The 14,743-nt window shown below is 41.6% G+C and overlaps 1 protein-coding gene across 3 annotated transcripts in view; it reads left to right on the top strand.

The window, feature by feature from the left end:
• Nucleotides 1-14,743, top strand: part of COL4A2 (collagen type IV alpha 2 chain) — a 145,361-nt gene that overhangs the window by 89,101 nt on the left and 41,517 nt on the right. For all 3 annotated transcript variants that reach the window (XM_054815007.1, XM_054814991.1, XM_054814999.1), the window contains exons 5-13: nucleotides 3,994-4,128; nucleotides 4,211-4,255; nucleotides 6,398-6,514; nucleotides 7,217-7,288; nucleotides 8,833-8,868; nucleotides 8,961-9,023; nucleotides 11,815-11,850; nucleotides 12,516-12,557; nucleotides 13,081-13,155. In XM_054815007.1, the coding sequence (XP_054670982.1) occupies nucleotides 3,994-4,128; nucleotides 4,211-4,255; nucleotides 6,398-6,514; nucleotides 7,217-7,288; nucleotides 8,833-8,868; nucleotides 8,961-9,023; nucleotides 11,815-11,850; nucleotides 12,516-12,557; nucleotides 13,081-13,155 (621 nt within the window). The remainder of the gene's footprint in view (nucleotides 1-3,993; nucleotides 4,129-4,210; nucleotides 4,256-6,397; nucleotides 6,515-7,216; nucleotides 7,289-8,832; nucleotides 8,869-8,960; nucleotides 9,024-11,814; nucleotides 11,851-12,515; nucleotides 12,558-13,080; nucleotides 13,156-14,743) is intronic.

Genomic DNA, 14,743 nt, shown 5'->3' with positions numbered 1-14,743 from the left:
TCCTTTTCGCTTTTCTATGCTAGCCGTGGCATCCCATGTAAGCCTCTTGGCGCTGGCCCGTAAATCCAGTGGTGGGTGACATGGGGTAATCGTGCCGTGCTCTGGATTTGGGAAGAGTTCCAGTTCACCCCAGCAAAATGGGAAGCCCTCTGCCAGAGAGTGCCATGGGCCAGAGGAGGCTCCTGCATTACTTTAGCATTTGAGGAGAAGGAACACCAGAGAAAATAACTTTGTGAGCTGTCTAAAATGTGACAGATAGGGATAGCATGTTTCCCTGGGCTTGCGTTTTTTTGTTGGTTTTTTTTTTTGACCTGGAAATTTAATTTGTACACAATTTCACAGCTTTGGAGAATTTTCTGGGATTTCTGACCCTCCAGGAGCAGAAGCAGAGCAGTACCGTGCCTGGCGTGTTTCACACAGGGGAGTTTGGGACTCTGATAATTGAGTCATGCTTTATTTGACTAAACCTTTCAAATTGATTGTCTTTGCTTAAATCTCCTCAGTGACCTTTGCCAAAGAGAGAATGTTCTTAGGTCATTTGCTAATAAAAAGGGACATACTTGTGCAACAAAAGATCTAACATAAAGAAAGCACAGTAAAAGCTGACAAGTCTGAGTTAACGAAGGTTAACAAAGTTAATTCAGTTAACAAGCCAAGGTACCAACTGGCTGAAGAATTATACAAACATTGTCATGATATTAAGTACTTCCCTAGCTCTGACTCTAGCCTAAGGCTAAACTGGTCGCAGAAGGATCAATTCTTTTATCCTTATTGCAAATAAAATGAAATAACCCCTATTCCTCAGCAAACAAATGATCAGATAATTACCAGGAAAGCATGGGGAAGGGGTGCTGGCCTTGCCCAGCTCTCTTCCTCGTTTTCCATTCCTTGTTTACTTCTTCCTCCACACCAGTTAGGAAAATGAACTGGAAGGGGAAGAGTGGTATGCGATGTAGAAATTGAGAGGTACCCGTGTTCCGTGCAATGCCACCTTCGAAGTTTTGCAACTCCGCATGGCCCCTGCAGAAAGCCAGGCATGGATTTGACAGTTCTGAACATAACGGGCATTTTATCAGAAGTTACAGTTAAATGTTTTACACGCGATCTCCCTGCAGCCTGCTGCCCACAAAAGGGCTATAGCAGATGGGCACTGAAGAGATGGTTGGCATATCTCAAGTGGATGAGTAGTTTTTGGAATTTATTTGACTTCCTTTGGCTTTTGGGTACTTCTTCAAAAATGAAGCGGCATTTTCAGTGTACAGAATCCATGTTTTCCTTTCTTTGTGGAAGTAACTGAAACATTTGTTTTCAGAACCTCTCAAAATGAACTAGAAACCGGAGCCAACTCAAATCTCTACAACTCAATTTGAATAATTTTTTCTGTATTCTTTGCAGGTGTGTGAGGTACTTTTTCATCCTTTTTAAAGGTTCCTTTCCAGATTTGGGTGTATGAGGAAGAACAAAGTAGCCTAAGTATTTAATTAAGTATTAAGGCTTTATAGTAAGAGGGAAATATTTGTATATTGATATTTGCATAAGAATTGATAACTGCTCTACAAAAAACAATAAAGAACACAGACTGTGCATCTTTTTTAAACAAATGATGTATCTATTATTTCCCTAAAAAGGCAGTTTCCTGGTGCATGCTCATAGGTACTCTCTCTTAGTTCCTTTATACTTAAATTTTGAGCCATAGTAGGGAAGAAAAGTCAAGAAAAAGTGGCATCAGAAAGAGGTCTTTTCCCTGATCTTGGAGCTCACCCTGATGAACATTGCTTCAGATTTAAGTCGTTATTCTAGTGCTTCTAATCAGCATCTTTCCATTTGAGTCGGGTAACTATGTCTGCAGTGAATCTGGTTAGACAAGGATCTGCACCTCCATAGGATAACTGTTAGAGATTCACTGATTTTTTTAAAAAAACTGAAAAGTACTGATGTGGAGAAAGCTGCATCTGTAATAGCCAGCTGTGGCTGGCGTAAAGGAAATGAGCAGCTGCTTGTTCAGATGCGAATGCCTCATGCCAACAGGAATCATACTGTATTTTATATGTATCCCTATAACCTTTGTTACTTCTCAGTTTGTTAACTTGATAAGAGGTCAGTCTCCTAACACCTAATAATCCACATGAGCAGGCTTGGTTTAGAAGTAGGGATGCTATATAAAGTTGGCTTGGTTGTAAGCTCAGGAGAGATTCTCTTTCACACTGACAACTCAAACACTTAAATTCATGGTGTCCTTTAGCAGTGCTCCTAAACCATCAGTCTTGTCAAATTAATCATAACGGTATAGCAAAAGATCCATACTGTAAGAGATCCATCCTGGTGGCTTGTCCCGAGGAACTACATGTAATTCATTCTTCATACTGGCTCAATTTCTAGATTTCTTACAAGAAAAAAAAAATTGCACTGAGTTTTGTACTTTGTTTGGCTATGTCACCTTCTCAGTATGGACTCATTTGATATAATACAATAGGGTTTAAAATACAAAAATCTACTCCAACTGTTGTGACAGCCATTTTCCACAAAAGCTGCGTGGAAAATTGATTTGTTTTTAAAATTAGAAGTAAGCTGTGTGTCAGTCATCGTGTTTCTTTCGGGTTTGCGATATTAAGACAACTGTAGCATAGATAAATGTTAATTATGGATAGATGGTTAACAATGAAGTTTTGAAAGTATGTCACAAACGGGGCTATCCTTCAATATGAGAATACAATAAAGTTCGCCTAAAATCAATAAGGTGTTGTTCAGTATCTTTACTACAGCTTTCTAAATACAGAGAAATTAGGATATCTTCAGGTTGGTTTCTTCAAGTCCCCACACTGCCCTCCTTCACTCCTCCCACCTCCATGGCATTAAATGAAGTTGAACTATTATCCCTCTTGGAAAGGGACTGCATTCATCTTCTAGCTCTTTCTTTCCAGGCATGGGCAGAAAGTGTAAGTATCTTATAGTAAAACAAGATGTTATTTTTTTATCAGCTCATTTGTATAAGTATCTATCTGTTTGTTCATGTTTGGCTGTAATGCTTACTTTGTGAGATATCAATGCTGTTGCAGACCAGTCTGTGAAAAATCTAGTTGCATTTTAAAAATACTTTTATTAGAATTGGCTTAATTAAATCGTCTTGGTACATGGTGCTTTGCGCCATGGAAGCATATTTCTCCAGAAAAGATTGCAGCGATTTACTATTAGTGTCATTAGTGCACTGAGTACCATAGAGCATGCAAAACATATGTGCCTTCGGTGACACTACGTCTGGAACAGCTTTCAAATACTTTGGTTCACACATCTCAGACATACTGTCACAACCCATTACTTAAACCACCATTGTGTCATTTCGAAATGATTTTTTCCCTTGTTGATCCTTGTGATGTTGGCAGTCAACAGGGGATTATTTTTAAACAATGTTTGAAGTGGCCTGAGTAGCCGAGCCAGCGCTGGAAGGGAGAATGACAAGGGAGCCCTGCGCGCAACTCTTCAACCTGTGTGGATGCGTGCGCGTCTAATCATTTTCAGGCTCCACAGCTAAACAGAAATATCATGCCCAAAGAGGCAGAAATTTCTGCCATTAAATATCAGACTCCATTTCTAAGAAATATGGCCACTAAGCAGATTTCTCAGTTCAGCATATTTTACTTGCTTGGAGTGTAATTGGTTATGTAGTAGGTCAGTGAGAATCACTCTTGAGAAGCCTTATTCCAAAAAAATACTTTTTTCATAGAGTAGCAGTGAATATTCAAGTAGTGAATATTGATTCGAGCGTTAATTTCCATGTATTAATATTGTCACGTACAATGTGGTCACTGTTGCTGGAGTTTCTCCGCGTGGTGTTTCCAGATGACGTTCATCAAAGAGTTTGGCCTACTGGAATGGAAAGAGATTCTGTGTTTATTTTCTCTCAAGAGATTGACTCCATTGCAGCAGTGATAACTAATGCAGCTTCATGCATCACAACTGCTCCTAAATAAATGGTTTTTTTATTATTTTTACCAGGGCCAGCCAGGGCTCCTTGGATCACAGGGGTTCACTGGGCCACCAGGATTGATGGGGATCCCAGGAGTGCAAGGTCCCAAGGGTCACAAAGGTGAAAGAGGATATCCAGGAATAAGTGGACCCAAAGGAGAAATGGTAACTTTTGAATATCAGATGCTTTAGCTAATGAGCAAAATACTGGGCAGAACATCATTTTAATTGTGCTCTTTCACTCTAGGGGCAAAGAGGAGTCACAGGATTCCCTGGGGCAGACGGCATTCCTGTAAGTAGCCAGTTACCTCATCTTTAAGAAATCACCAACTGCAAATATTGCAGCCCAGTTTAAAGCCTTTGTACTTTAATTAAAATCACTGGGCTAAATTCTGCATCAGCCACGTACACGCTCTTAAGCTAAGGACATTTGTTGAAGTGAGTGGAACTGCAGATACACAACAAGAGAGCAAAATCTGTGCTCCCTCTCAGTCCCTCAGATAATTAAGGTTCATTTGCTTTGTCCTATGGAGAAATCCCCTTGTAAAAGAAGAAAGGACGGAAGTTTCCTGTGTCCCTGGAGGTTACGCAGCTAAGTGTGTTCTTTTGTAGGAAAGAGCTGTGAGATAAGTACTTCACATCTCTTAAGCTTGTGAGCCAAGGACACCAGTGGGTCATTCCTTAATTATTTCAGAGTTGCAAAGCACATAGAAAGACCAGTGATTTTAAGAATACTAACCATTGTTACTTGCTTTATAGCTCATGTGGCATGCTTGAGATAGTCTTAAAAAACTTAGTGAACACTAAAAAGTGTCAAACTTTGAACAAATTGACCAGGTCCATGAAACTGAAACATTCAAAGAGGAAAACCGGGTAAAGTTCACAGCACAGTATTTTCCCAGCTTACACTTCTTTACATCTTGTGTCATAAAATAACAAAGAAATCTGAGTCACTGGAATCCCTGGACAGAGTTCCCAGGCTTGGGTTTCCTTTGTAGTGCTCCCTGACACCAGGGCCCCACTCTGCAGCCCACGCATCCCCATCCACTCTGCTTTCACCCTTTTTTGTTTCCAGAAGAGCTCCCTATCGAGTTTCAGGGCTTTGTCACTCACAATCTTCCTCCTCTCCTTCTTTCTCACTCTTAAAGGAAAAGCAGAAGACCCTTTTTCCCATTCCTGTTAACACTCCTGAAGCCAAGGATCTTGTTCATCTCACCACACCATACCGAGTTTTTTCTAAGCACTCTAATGTCCTGTGAAGAAGAGCAAACCGCTGCCCTGTGAAGCTCCATGTTGCTATAGCTGGACCATTTCTCTTACCTGATCATGCTTTCCTATTTTAGCCCTGCCTTCCCGACCTCTGCGCGTTGTGTTGTGAGGGGTAGATACCTTCAGACAGTACTTGAACCTGCGTGCTCATTGCGTCCTGTCCTCAAGCTCCCCTGCCCTTCCCGCTGGGTTACGCTCTCCGACCAGTTTTCTCGGGCTGAGACACAGCACTGACCATCGGAAGGCAGATGGATAGGCACATGGAGAAACAATAACAGCACAGTGTTAGGATGTGGGGCTGGAGGCCAAGAGGGGGTGGTGGCAAGCATGAATCTCTTCCAGGGTGAGGAATGCCGGTACTTGATGGAGCTAGGTAAGGACGTGAACAGATTTCTTTTTCTTCTAAGCAAGGGAGCTGAAGCAAAGAGAAAACTTTTGCTCTACATAGAGGAGAAAGGAGAAACATTTTATGTTAGATTCTGTTTTTTCTGACTGAGTACCCCCAGAAAAAAGAGCTGCTCAAGGGCAGATTTGCTTCCCATCAGTCCCAATGAAAATCAGAAGCAACGGCAGTTAAGGTGAATGTAGGTACAGCAATGGAATTCCAGCTTGAGACAGGAGTCAGTTTGTGTCTCAGAGGCTCAGTGTGGAGGTTCTGCAGTGCCCCTCGCTCCCTTGCTTTGAGCCCTGCTGTTTTGTTCCCATCTCCGTACTTACAGCCTCATTGCAACACTCAAGCTAGCTCCAAAAGCACCTCTGACTTTTTTCCCTGCTTGGAAGCTGTTCAAAGCCAGCGAGGAACCTTTCTTCCCACTTTTCCAGCGTGAAGCGCTGAAATGCTTAGCAGTCCCAATTCTTGGTGGCTCCCTGCACAGCAGCCTCATCTGGCTTAGTTCTCTGCCTAACAGAGCCTGTATTGAACATAGCTTTCTTACCCTTTCTGAAAGGTCCTTCACTACTCATTTTTTCATGCTGTCTGGGGCATCTGGTTCAAGCTGCAGCTATATTAAAAAAAGGCACTGTCTGTTTCTGTCTTTGAAAATCATAGTTTCCCATGGATCCAAGCCTTGGGCTTAATGTGAGAATGTCTAAATACTGTGTGACTACAGGAAAAGGAAAACTAGAAACAGATGGATAGATAAACACTTTTTTTTTTCCTCAACAGGGTCATCCAGGGCAGCCAGGATCAAGGGGGAAACCGGGTCATGATGGCTGCAACGGGACAGTAGGTGACCCTGGTGATTCAGGAACTCCTGGACTGTCTGGTTTCCCTGGTACCATTGTAAGTAGCTGGCAGTAAGTGAGCACCTGAAGCTAACATTATTGCTGAAGTGAGTTTGGAAGCAAATGGGACATCTCTTAATGGAGCTCCCTTTTGGCCCAGCAGAGCATCGGTGCAGATTTACCATGGACAGACTGACTATGCTTAGTTACTAATTGCAGCCAGGGCTGGGAGGTCTGCCCAGAGCTATACCTGTCACATAGGTCTTGTGGGGAGATTACTTCAGGAAAACCTGTACGGCTGTATCCAGCAGCGATAGAAGAATATTAAAGTTGCAATTCCTGGTGAAAGTAACCTTTTCCTTCCCTGCCCCATGCCCGAAGCATTGGCTTTCTGTGGCGCGATACATAGGATCATGCTGAGGTGAGCGGTGGGGCTCCTGGATGTACCAGGGCACGTGTCAGCCCTGGGGAGCTGCAGCTGCTGCTCTGGCTTGGAGGTGCTGGCCCGTAGTAACACTCCTGGGTAATGGGGTGTTCTTCCCTCGGAATCGGAAATTCGTGCTTTTATGTACCATGAGGGTTTACGCTTTGTTTCTAAACGATGAATTTCTAGAGTTAGGCATAGTCTCTGCCTCTAACCAGCGATACGTATATACTTATGAAAAACCCAGCAAATATTTTCTGTGACTGATAGCTGTTTATGTGTTCACATACATGATACGAAAGCTTACTTCTGTTGGTTTTTTTTGGTCACCTGCAGGGAGTCCAAGGGCCAAAGGGCCAGAAGGGGGAGCCCTATATACTGCCACCGGACATCGCGAGCCGATACAGGGTACGTCTGTAACCCCTCTGAACTGAGCAGGTACAAATTCATGCTCAGGACTGGCTTGCACGCAGATGGTGGAGAGTTATTTTTTCCTACACTCTGAGGGACACATCCCAAGAGGCCTACTTCGATTCTGTGCAGGCTTTGCAAGGCAGCTTCTGCTTTCACTGGTGACAGAAAAGCCTATCTGATTCAGGGGAAAAAATCTCCGCTCACTTATTTGCAAGGAATTCCAGCCTACCGGTGGGATTGCAGAGGCACTGGAGATGTTGTAGTTCAAGGATTACCCTCTCTATTCAATGACTGCCTCTGTATCATGCATGGCAGAATCATTCCTTTGCCATAGTTTTGTCCATTGAATGATTCTATTTGATGTTAGCATCCTTTCTGTATAATTCTATTGCAGAAATTTGGTTGACTTGGGATAAAATACACTTCAATATACTGTTTAGTTATTTAGTAAACCCCAAGTATTCCAATGGGTGCTTTTACTGGATCTAATCATTAGAACTTGTTTTGTAATCACTTGTAGCTTTTTCTCCTGTGTATAGTCTTGTATCATTTGAAGGCATTAGATAAAGATAAGGGATTACCTATGCTGTTAGAGTATAAATTCTGACAAATTTGTGTACAAAGCTACATCTGAACTGTACTCAGCACAGAAAGGATCTGCTGACATCTTTTATGTATATTTTGTGCCAGTGACGAGTGCCAAAATAGGTTTTTCTATTGATATATTTGTAAGTTGCCTGTATTTTTTAATGGAATCTTCCTTTCAGAAACTCTTTAAATCTCTGCTTATTAGCAATTAGGAATGATTAAGTAATTATTAAGAGTTGCTCAAGTATATTGTTGCCAAGGATGGATATTGACACCCGTATTCATTTCAGAAAGTACTTCGTCCCACAAATTATTCTGTTAACTAAACTCAAATTAACTAAATAGTTAGGATGCTATTCAAAATTATTAAAGGTGTCTGGACTGAATATTGCATTATTTATGGTTTATTGGAAGGTCTTTGGACTAGAACATTTTTGGATCCAATTTCCAAAAACATTTCAACATGTACTGCAGTTAAAATATGTGGTCACTGAAAACAGTATGTTCCAAATGCTTTTAGTGACTCAGAAGAGAATCAAAACGATTCTGTAATTCCCAGGCAACTCATGAAAAATGAGCTTGTACATTTTAGCTAAGGTTATAGCCCTATTTAAGCCACTGGTTAGATGAGCTTTTTCAGAAAAGAATTAAACATGGTCTGTTGTCCATGTCAGCCTTGTAGTTTGGATCCTTAACTTCCCTAGCCAACTTTATACCCTCCTACTGTATTGCATGCAACTATGTTAAATATAGAAAGTACAAAATCCGTACAGCTCACATTTGGTTATCTCAACACCTGTATTGAAGGCATATACATGTAAGGGTTTGTGTAGCATTGTATGCTGTGATTAGGTTTTGGAATGAGAAAAAAATTAACGAGTGAGAAAAAGATTTTATTCAATTTTGTATATAGTAGTTACTGCATTTTTTACTTCTTTGGTTTTTTTTAGGGGGAACCTGGGGATCCAGGATTCAGTGGTTTTCCAGTAAGTAGTGTTACAGTGAATGTGATAAAGTGTCAATAGTAATTGATACCAGGACAACATTAATTGATGGTTGGGTTTCTTTTTATTTAAAGGGACCTTCAGGTACACTGGGTATTCAAGGACCTGTTGGTCCAAGAGGAGAGCGAGGAAGACCAGTAAGTATGTTTAAAATATGTTCTGTAGGAAGTTAACCTAAGAGAAGAGTCATCTCAGCAAGTTCCATTATGTTGGATTGTAACCTAGCAAATGGATAGAACAAAACAGGTTAGAAATAGCAAGTAGGTGTCCTTGGATGCACAGCCTTTTAAAAAGCATTGGAAGACACTGATTCTACAAAGATGAATATTGCAAAAAGAGGTATATTTTCTTTTGCCCTGAATTGCCCGAGGCTTTTGATTTATATTGTATATCTTTAACCTCCCTTAAAGAAACTTGTTTGTAAAGTTTATTGAGTGCAGTCCAGTCTACACCCCCCTACACTGAGTTATCAAAGATATCAGGTCCTAAATATGTTATCTTTTCTGATTAGAAAGGATATGTATATTAGGTCTCCACCCTTCCCACAGGAGATTGAATAGATAACATTCTTCATTAGTATTTAGAATACAATTTTATTTTTAAACTATTTTTCAGTCATTTTTTCCAAAATCAACATTTATAGCATTGACGTTGACAACTGTTGCTGAATAGTGCTTTGGGAAGATTGTGTTCTCTTCAGATACCATTTTCTACATTTACTACCATAGTTTTGTGGGTGAGAAGCAGATGTTCAAATTCAATATATTTCATTTTCTTTAGGCTTGCTTTATTTTCCTGTAAGCCAGCTTTATAGCATTTGCTTTTTTGTTTGCTTTTTGTTTGTTTTGTCAAAATCCACTTCAGATCTGGTCTACATCACTGGGGAAGGGAAAAAAATATTTCAGTGTTTCTTACACACAGCCTCCACAGCTGTTTGCAGGGACACCCTCCCTCCCCCCATAAAAAAAAAAAAATCTAGGACTAAATCCACAGCACACTAAGCCTCTCCAAAGTTAATTTTCTGCAGTGCCTGTTTTATCATCTGGAGTAAGCTGCACCTTGTCTTTCTCCTCTGGTCCTTGTGAAGGGAAGACTCCTCAGTCCTTTACTTACTCTTTCACTAGAGTGAACCCACGAAGTTCATGAGCTTCACACAGGAGCCCAGCCTGCAATAACTCGTATTCCCAGTGCACTGTCTTGGATGTTAGGAGTGCCATACATTTTCTGAGCACTGTGACTACAGCCCTCTGGTTGCCAGCTTGGTAACATCTATTTTGAAAACTCTTCCAGAGTAGATGGATCCCCACCATCTCCAGCTCTTAGCAAAATATATCCAACTATATTTACCATTTCTAAAGCAGTGGCTCATCTGTGGGAGTGCATCATTCCTCTTCTCTAATTGTAGATCGCCCATGAAGGCAAGCGTGGCTCCCCTAAGTCCCTGCAGGGCCTCCAGGCAGCGGGATGCCCTGCACACTGCATCTGACCAGCAGATTAGGCAATGGCTCACAGAGTACTTGACTAACGAAAACTGCTTTAAAAGTAATTTTTTCAGAAGTCGATTGTTTATGCACACAAAGATACATAGCAAGGCAGAGCTGCACAGCAAGTTCACGTCCCACCTGCTTGTTGTTATATTTTTCCTTGCAAGTTGGGCTTGATTTTGCATAACCCAGTTACATCCCCTTCAGGGCTCAGTAGGTAGATAGTTTGATCTGCAGCTGACTCTCTTTTCATAGAATCATAGAATGGTTTGGGTTGGAAGGAACCTCAGAGGTCATCTAGTTCCAACCCCCCTGCCATGGGCAGGGACACCCTCCACTAGACCACGTTGCCCAAAGCCCCATCCAACCTGGCCTTGAACACTGCCAGGGATGGGGCATCCACAGCTTCTCTGGGAAACCTGTGCCAGTGCCTCACTGCCCTCACAGTGAAGAATTTCTTCCTAATATCCAATCTAAATCTACTCTCCTTCAGCTTAAGGCCATTGCACCTTGTCCTATCACTACATGCCCCTGATAAACAGTCCCTCCCCAGCTTTCCTGTAGGCCCCTTCAGGTACTGGAAGGCTGCTATAAGGTCTCCCTGGAGCCTTCTCTTCTCCAGGCTGAACAACCTCAGCTCTGTCAGCCTGTCCTCATAGGAGAGGTGCTCCAGCCCTCCAATCAGCTTCGTGGCCCTCCCCTGGACTCTCTCCAACAGCTCCATGTCCTTCTTATGTTGGGGGCCCCAGAGCTGGATACAGTACTCCAGGTGGGGTCTCATGAGAGCGGAATATGCCTCTTATTCCCCATCTTCCTGTCTGAACAGCTCATGCTTCTTATTCACCCCATCTTTCCTGGATTTGACAGAATTTTTAATGTGTAGAGCCCTTTGGAGCCTGTTAGCTACCATAGCTGACTGAAGCAAGGCAGGTTGTCTCTCCAGTTGATGGCTTTCCTACTGCACTTCTTGGAAGACTCTGGCAGCATTTTTTTCCTGTTACAGTTTCATTTCCCACCATCTTCCTTTGATTTCATTCTGTATAATACCGAATAGGTAATCTGAGATGCATATGATAGTTCAACTCCCTTTACAGAGCGATACAGTACTAAGACACCAGTGCAGTGAAGCACTTAAAGACATGCTTAACTTTGGATATGAGCTTAAAATGTTATTAAGTCAGGATCCAAAAGCACAAACTCTTACGGGATTTCATTAGGTCTAAGCTGGGATACTCTTACTCTGTTAGGAAAGATTACAATGTGACTTAGGAGGGTATTTTTCAGAACAGTAAAACACAGCTAATACAGTGAGGATAGCACATTGAATGCTGAGGAATACACTGCCTTTTAAATATAGACTTATATTTCAGACATAAAGTGACCTGCTGCATGCATTGATTCAAAAGCAACAAGTAACTTGTGCTCCTCTATTGTGTTTCCCCAGGGACCACCAGGGCCCCCAGGACCACCAGGACCACAAGTAAGTCTTTGTGTCAGAGCTGTTTGTGTTGATTTTGTGTCGCTGAGGTTTATCCAAGACCCACTTGAAGGCAGTAAAATAAAGCACCACAGGCTGCACCAAAGGCTGTGTAGCACAAGACCTTCTGTGTTGGCGGCATACCACAGAAGTTAATCTTACACTGGGATCGCCTACCCTGAAAAGATTAAACCAGTTCTAGAGCCAGATTTAATTTGCTACTGTAGTCACAGTAGCTTCCCATGAACAGAGAATCCTTGCAGTCTTTACAATATTCAATTATATCTCAGCGGAAAAAATATATGAGCTCATTGTTCCAGCTCACTTAGGTATTTTTATTTAACATTCAGTGCTATTAAAAAACTTGCAAAAGAAATGCTTGATCTTTTCATGACGTTACTCAGTGAATGACTCAAAGTCTGTTGTAAGAAGCACTGGTAGCATGATTTTAATTAGAGTTGTCTTTCGGAATGTTTAGGTCTATAAAAATACTTCTAAATCTATAAAAATACTTTGAGGTAAACCTAGACTATTATTTGATTGCAGTTCTTCCATGGTGTCCTACAGACTTGTAAGCCTGAAAAGGCCTTCAAGCATATTTAAATTTGGATTTTACATTAGCAAACTGAGTTGTACACTTAGTAAATCTTGACCTATTGTTTTTGCAGGGCAACAGGGGCCTTGGCTTCTATGGAGAAAAAGGTGAACAGGTAAAGGAAAACTAATGAATTAATATCACTACTGAAAGAGAAGTTGATGTTATTTGCTATTTATAAAGGAACCTATTTTAAACACTCTCTTAATTTGCAAATGTATTGTGTAATTACAAGATAAAAACAGTCGAGTATAGCTTTGAAAGTAATGATAATCTCCATAAGGAATGTCAGAGCTGAGCTAACTTCTACATGTCTAGGTCTAGCTCTGCCCTCATTTACACCAACACAGAGGTAACACTTCTGAAATTTATAGAGCCAGACCACTTTATATAAAAAGTGATAATCTTTACCATCATTCTGGAAGCACACAGGGCAAGAGCAAGTATTGTTATGTGTTCATCCCAGCAGAAAATAAATTTATCTTGCTACCAATTTATTCAGAGGTTTAGAACTAAACTCCTAGCAGGGGCAAATCTGCGTTGCTCCTTTCGTTGCAGTTCTTTAGACCCTGTGCTGATCAACAGCTTGAAAAGGTATTATAACTGTTAATAAATATACTCTTGCGCTTTTCTTGCAGGGCTCCCCAGGTCCTCCAGGTCCCCCTGGGCTTCCTACAAGAGAACTGACGGGTGTCCCCTCTGACAAACACAAGGTAACTACAGGGTATTTTGCCAAAATACACAAGGAACTAAGAGCTCTGCAGTGCCAGAGCTAAAATATTGTAGAATGTGCTTTTACATATAGTACTTAAAAGACTTCAGTATATCAAAAGAGAAATCTGCTACTTTCCCATAGCTTGGATCATGAAGTATTCATTGAAACTATGGTGGCTAAAGCCATTCAGAAAGCACTTCTCACAGACTAGAGGTGCCTTAGGCAAACTTGTTCTTTTTGTTTAAGTACGCAACTACTGGCCATCACTCACATCTTCTCATTTTACCAGCAGAAATACCTGCTGATAAATCATTCAATATCTTATTTTTCATAACAGTGAGTGAAATTTTCTTCCTGTAAAAGAAGCATGTCTTTAGGGAAGCTATCTGAATTATTGTGTTTGTTTATATAACTTATCTATATGGTGCAGATATCTATACTTACAGTTAAGGCTTGTTCATACACATTGGAGAAATCCTCAACAGCCTGATGCAGTTTATTCTCACCTGTTGCTTCTTGCTGGGTGCAGAGGCATTCATACCCTGTATGCATATATTCTGTATCAGACGCCAACCTCCAGAGCAGTAGTTTTTCATCCCAGATCTGAAGTTAGAAAGTTTACATGGCTCATGCAATTTCTGCAGTAAGATAACTAAATTGCTATGATAGTGAAAGATCTAAAAATGCCTGTGACAGTCTGCAGTCTGCATTAAGTAACCTACACGTTGGGATTTCCATGATAAGCAGAGACATCTGCATATGAGCTGTTTATCTGGAGACCCTTTATATTCAGTGGAGATATCATCAATATAGCGAGTGGACTTTAGGCTTGTATTGGGTCCGGCTGGGATGGAGTTAATTTTCCCCACAGCAGCCCTCATAGCGCTGTGCTGTGTATTGGTATCGAGTAAGGTGTTGGTAACACACCGGTGTTTTGGCTGCTGCTGAGCAGTGCTGGCACAGCACCAAGGCTTCTCTCCAACACCCCCCTCACCAGTAGGCTGGGGGTGGGCGAGATCTCGGGAGGGGACATGGACAGGACAGCTGACCCAAACTGACCAAAGGGATATTCCATACCATATGGCATCTGCTTCTGCAATAAAAGCTAAGAAAAAGGAGGAGGAAGGGGGGGCAATCATTAATTACGTTTGTCTTGCGGAGCAACCGCTCCGCGTACTGAAGACCTGCTTCCCAGGGAGTGGCTGGACATCATCTGCTGGTGGGAAGTAGAGAATAAATCTTCTGGTTTCCTTTGCTTCTGCACATGTCCTTTTGCTTTATTAACTGCCTTTATCTTGACCCATGAGGGGGTTTTTTCCATCTTATTTTCTCTGCCCCTGACCTGCTGAGGAGGGGAGTGATAGAGCAGCTTGATGGGCACCTGCCCTCCAGCCAAGGTCAACCCACCACAAGGCTATGATTTGTCTCATCCTGACAGGAACTCTTACTTTTGATCAGACAATTCATAGATAATCAGTAGGTAAAAATGGGAGAATGTGCATTTATTTATAGGCATTACTCAGGCACTCACCACCCAGACATCTCATGAACAAGCCTGGAAACAACCTGAGGTGTTCACATTCCTA

This window comes from Grus americana, chromosome 1 (assembly GCF_028858705.1).
Source record: "Grus americana isolate bGruAme1 chromosome 1, bGruAme1.mat, whole genome shotgun sequence".
In the NCBI taxonomy this organism is placed as follows: Eukaryota; Metazoa; Chordata; class Aves; order Gruiformes; family Gruidae; genus Grus; species Grus americana.
Note: the sequence above shows the minus strand (reverse complement) of the source record. Positions and strands in the feature narration are given on the sequence as shown.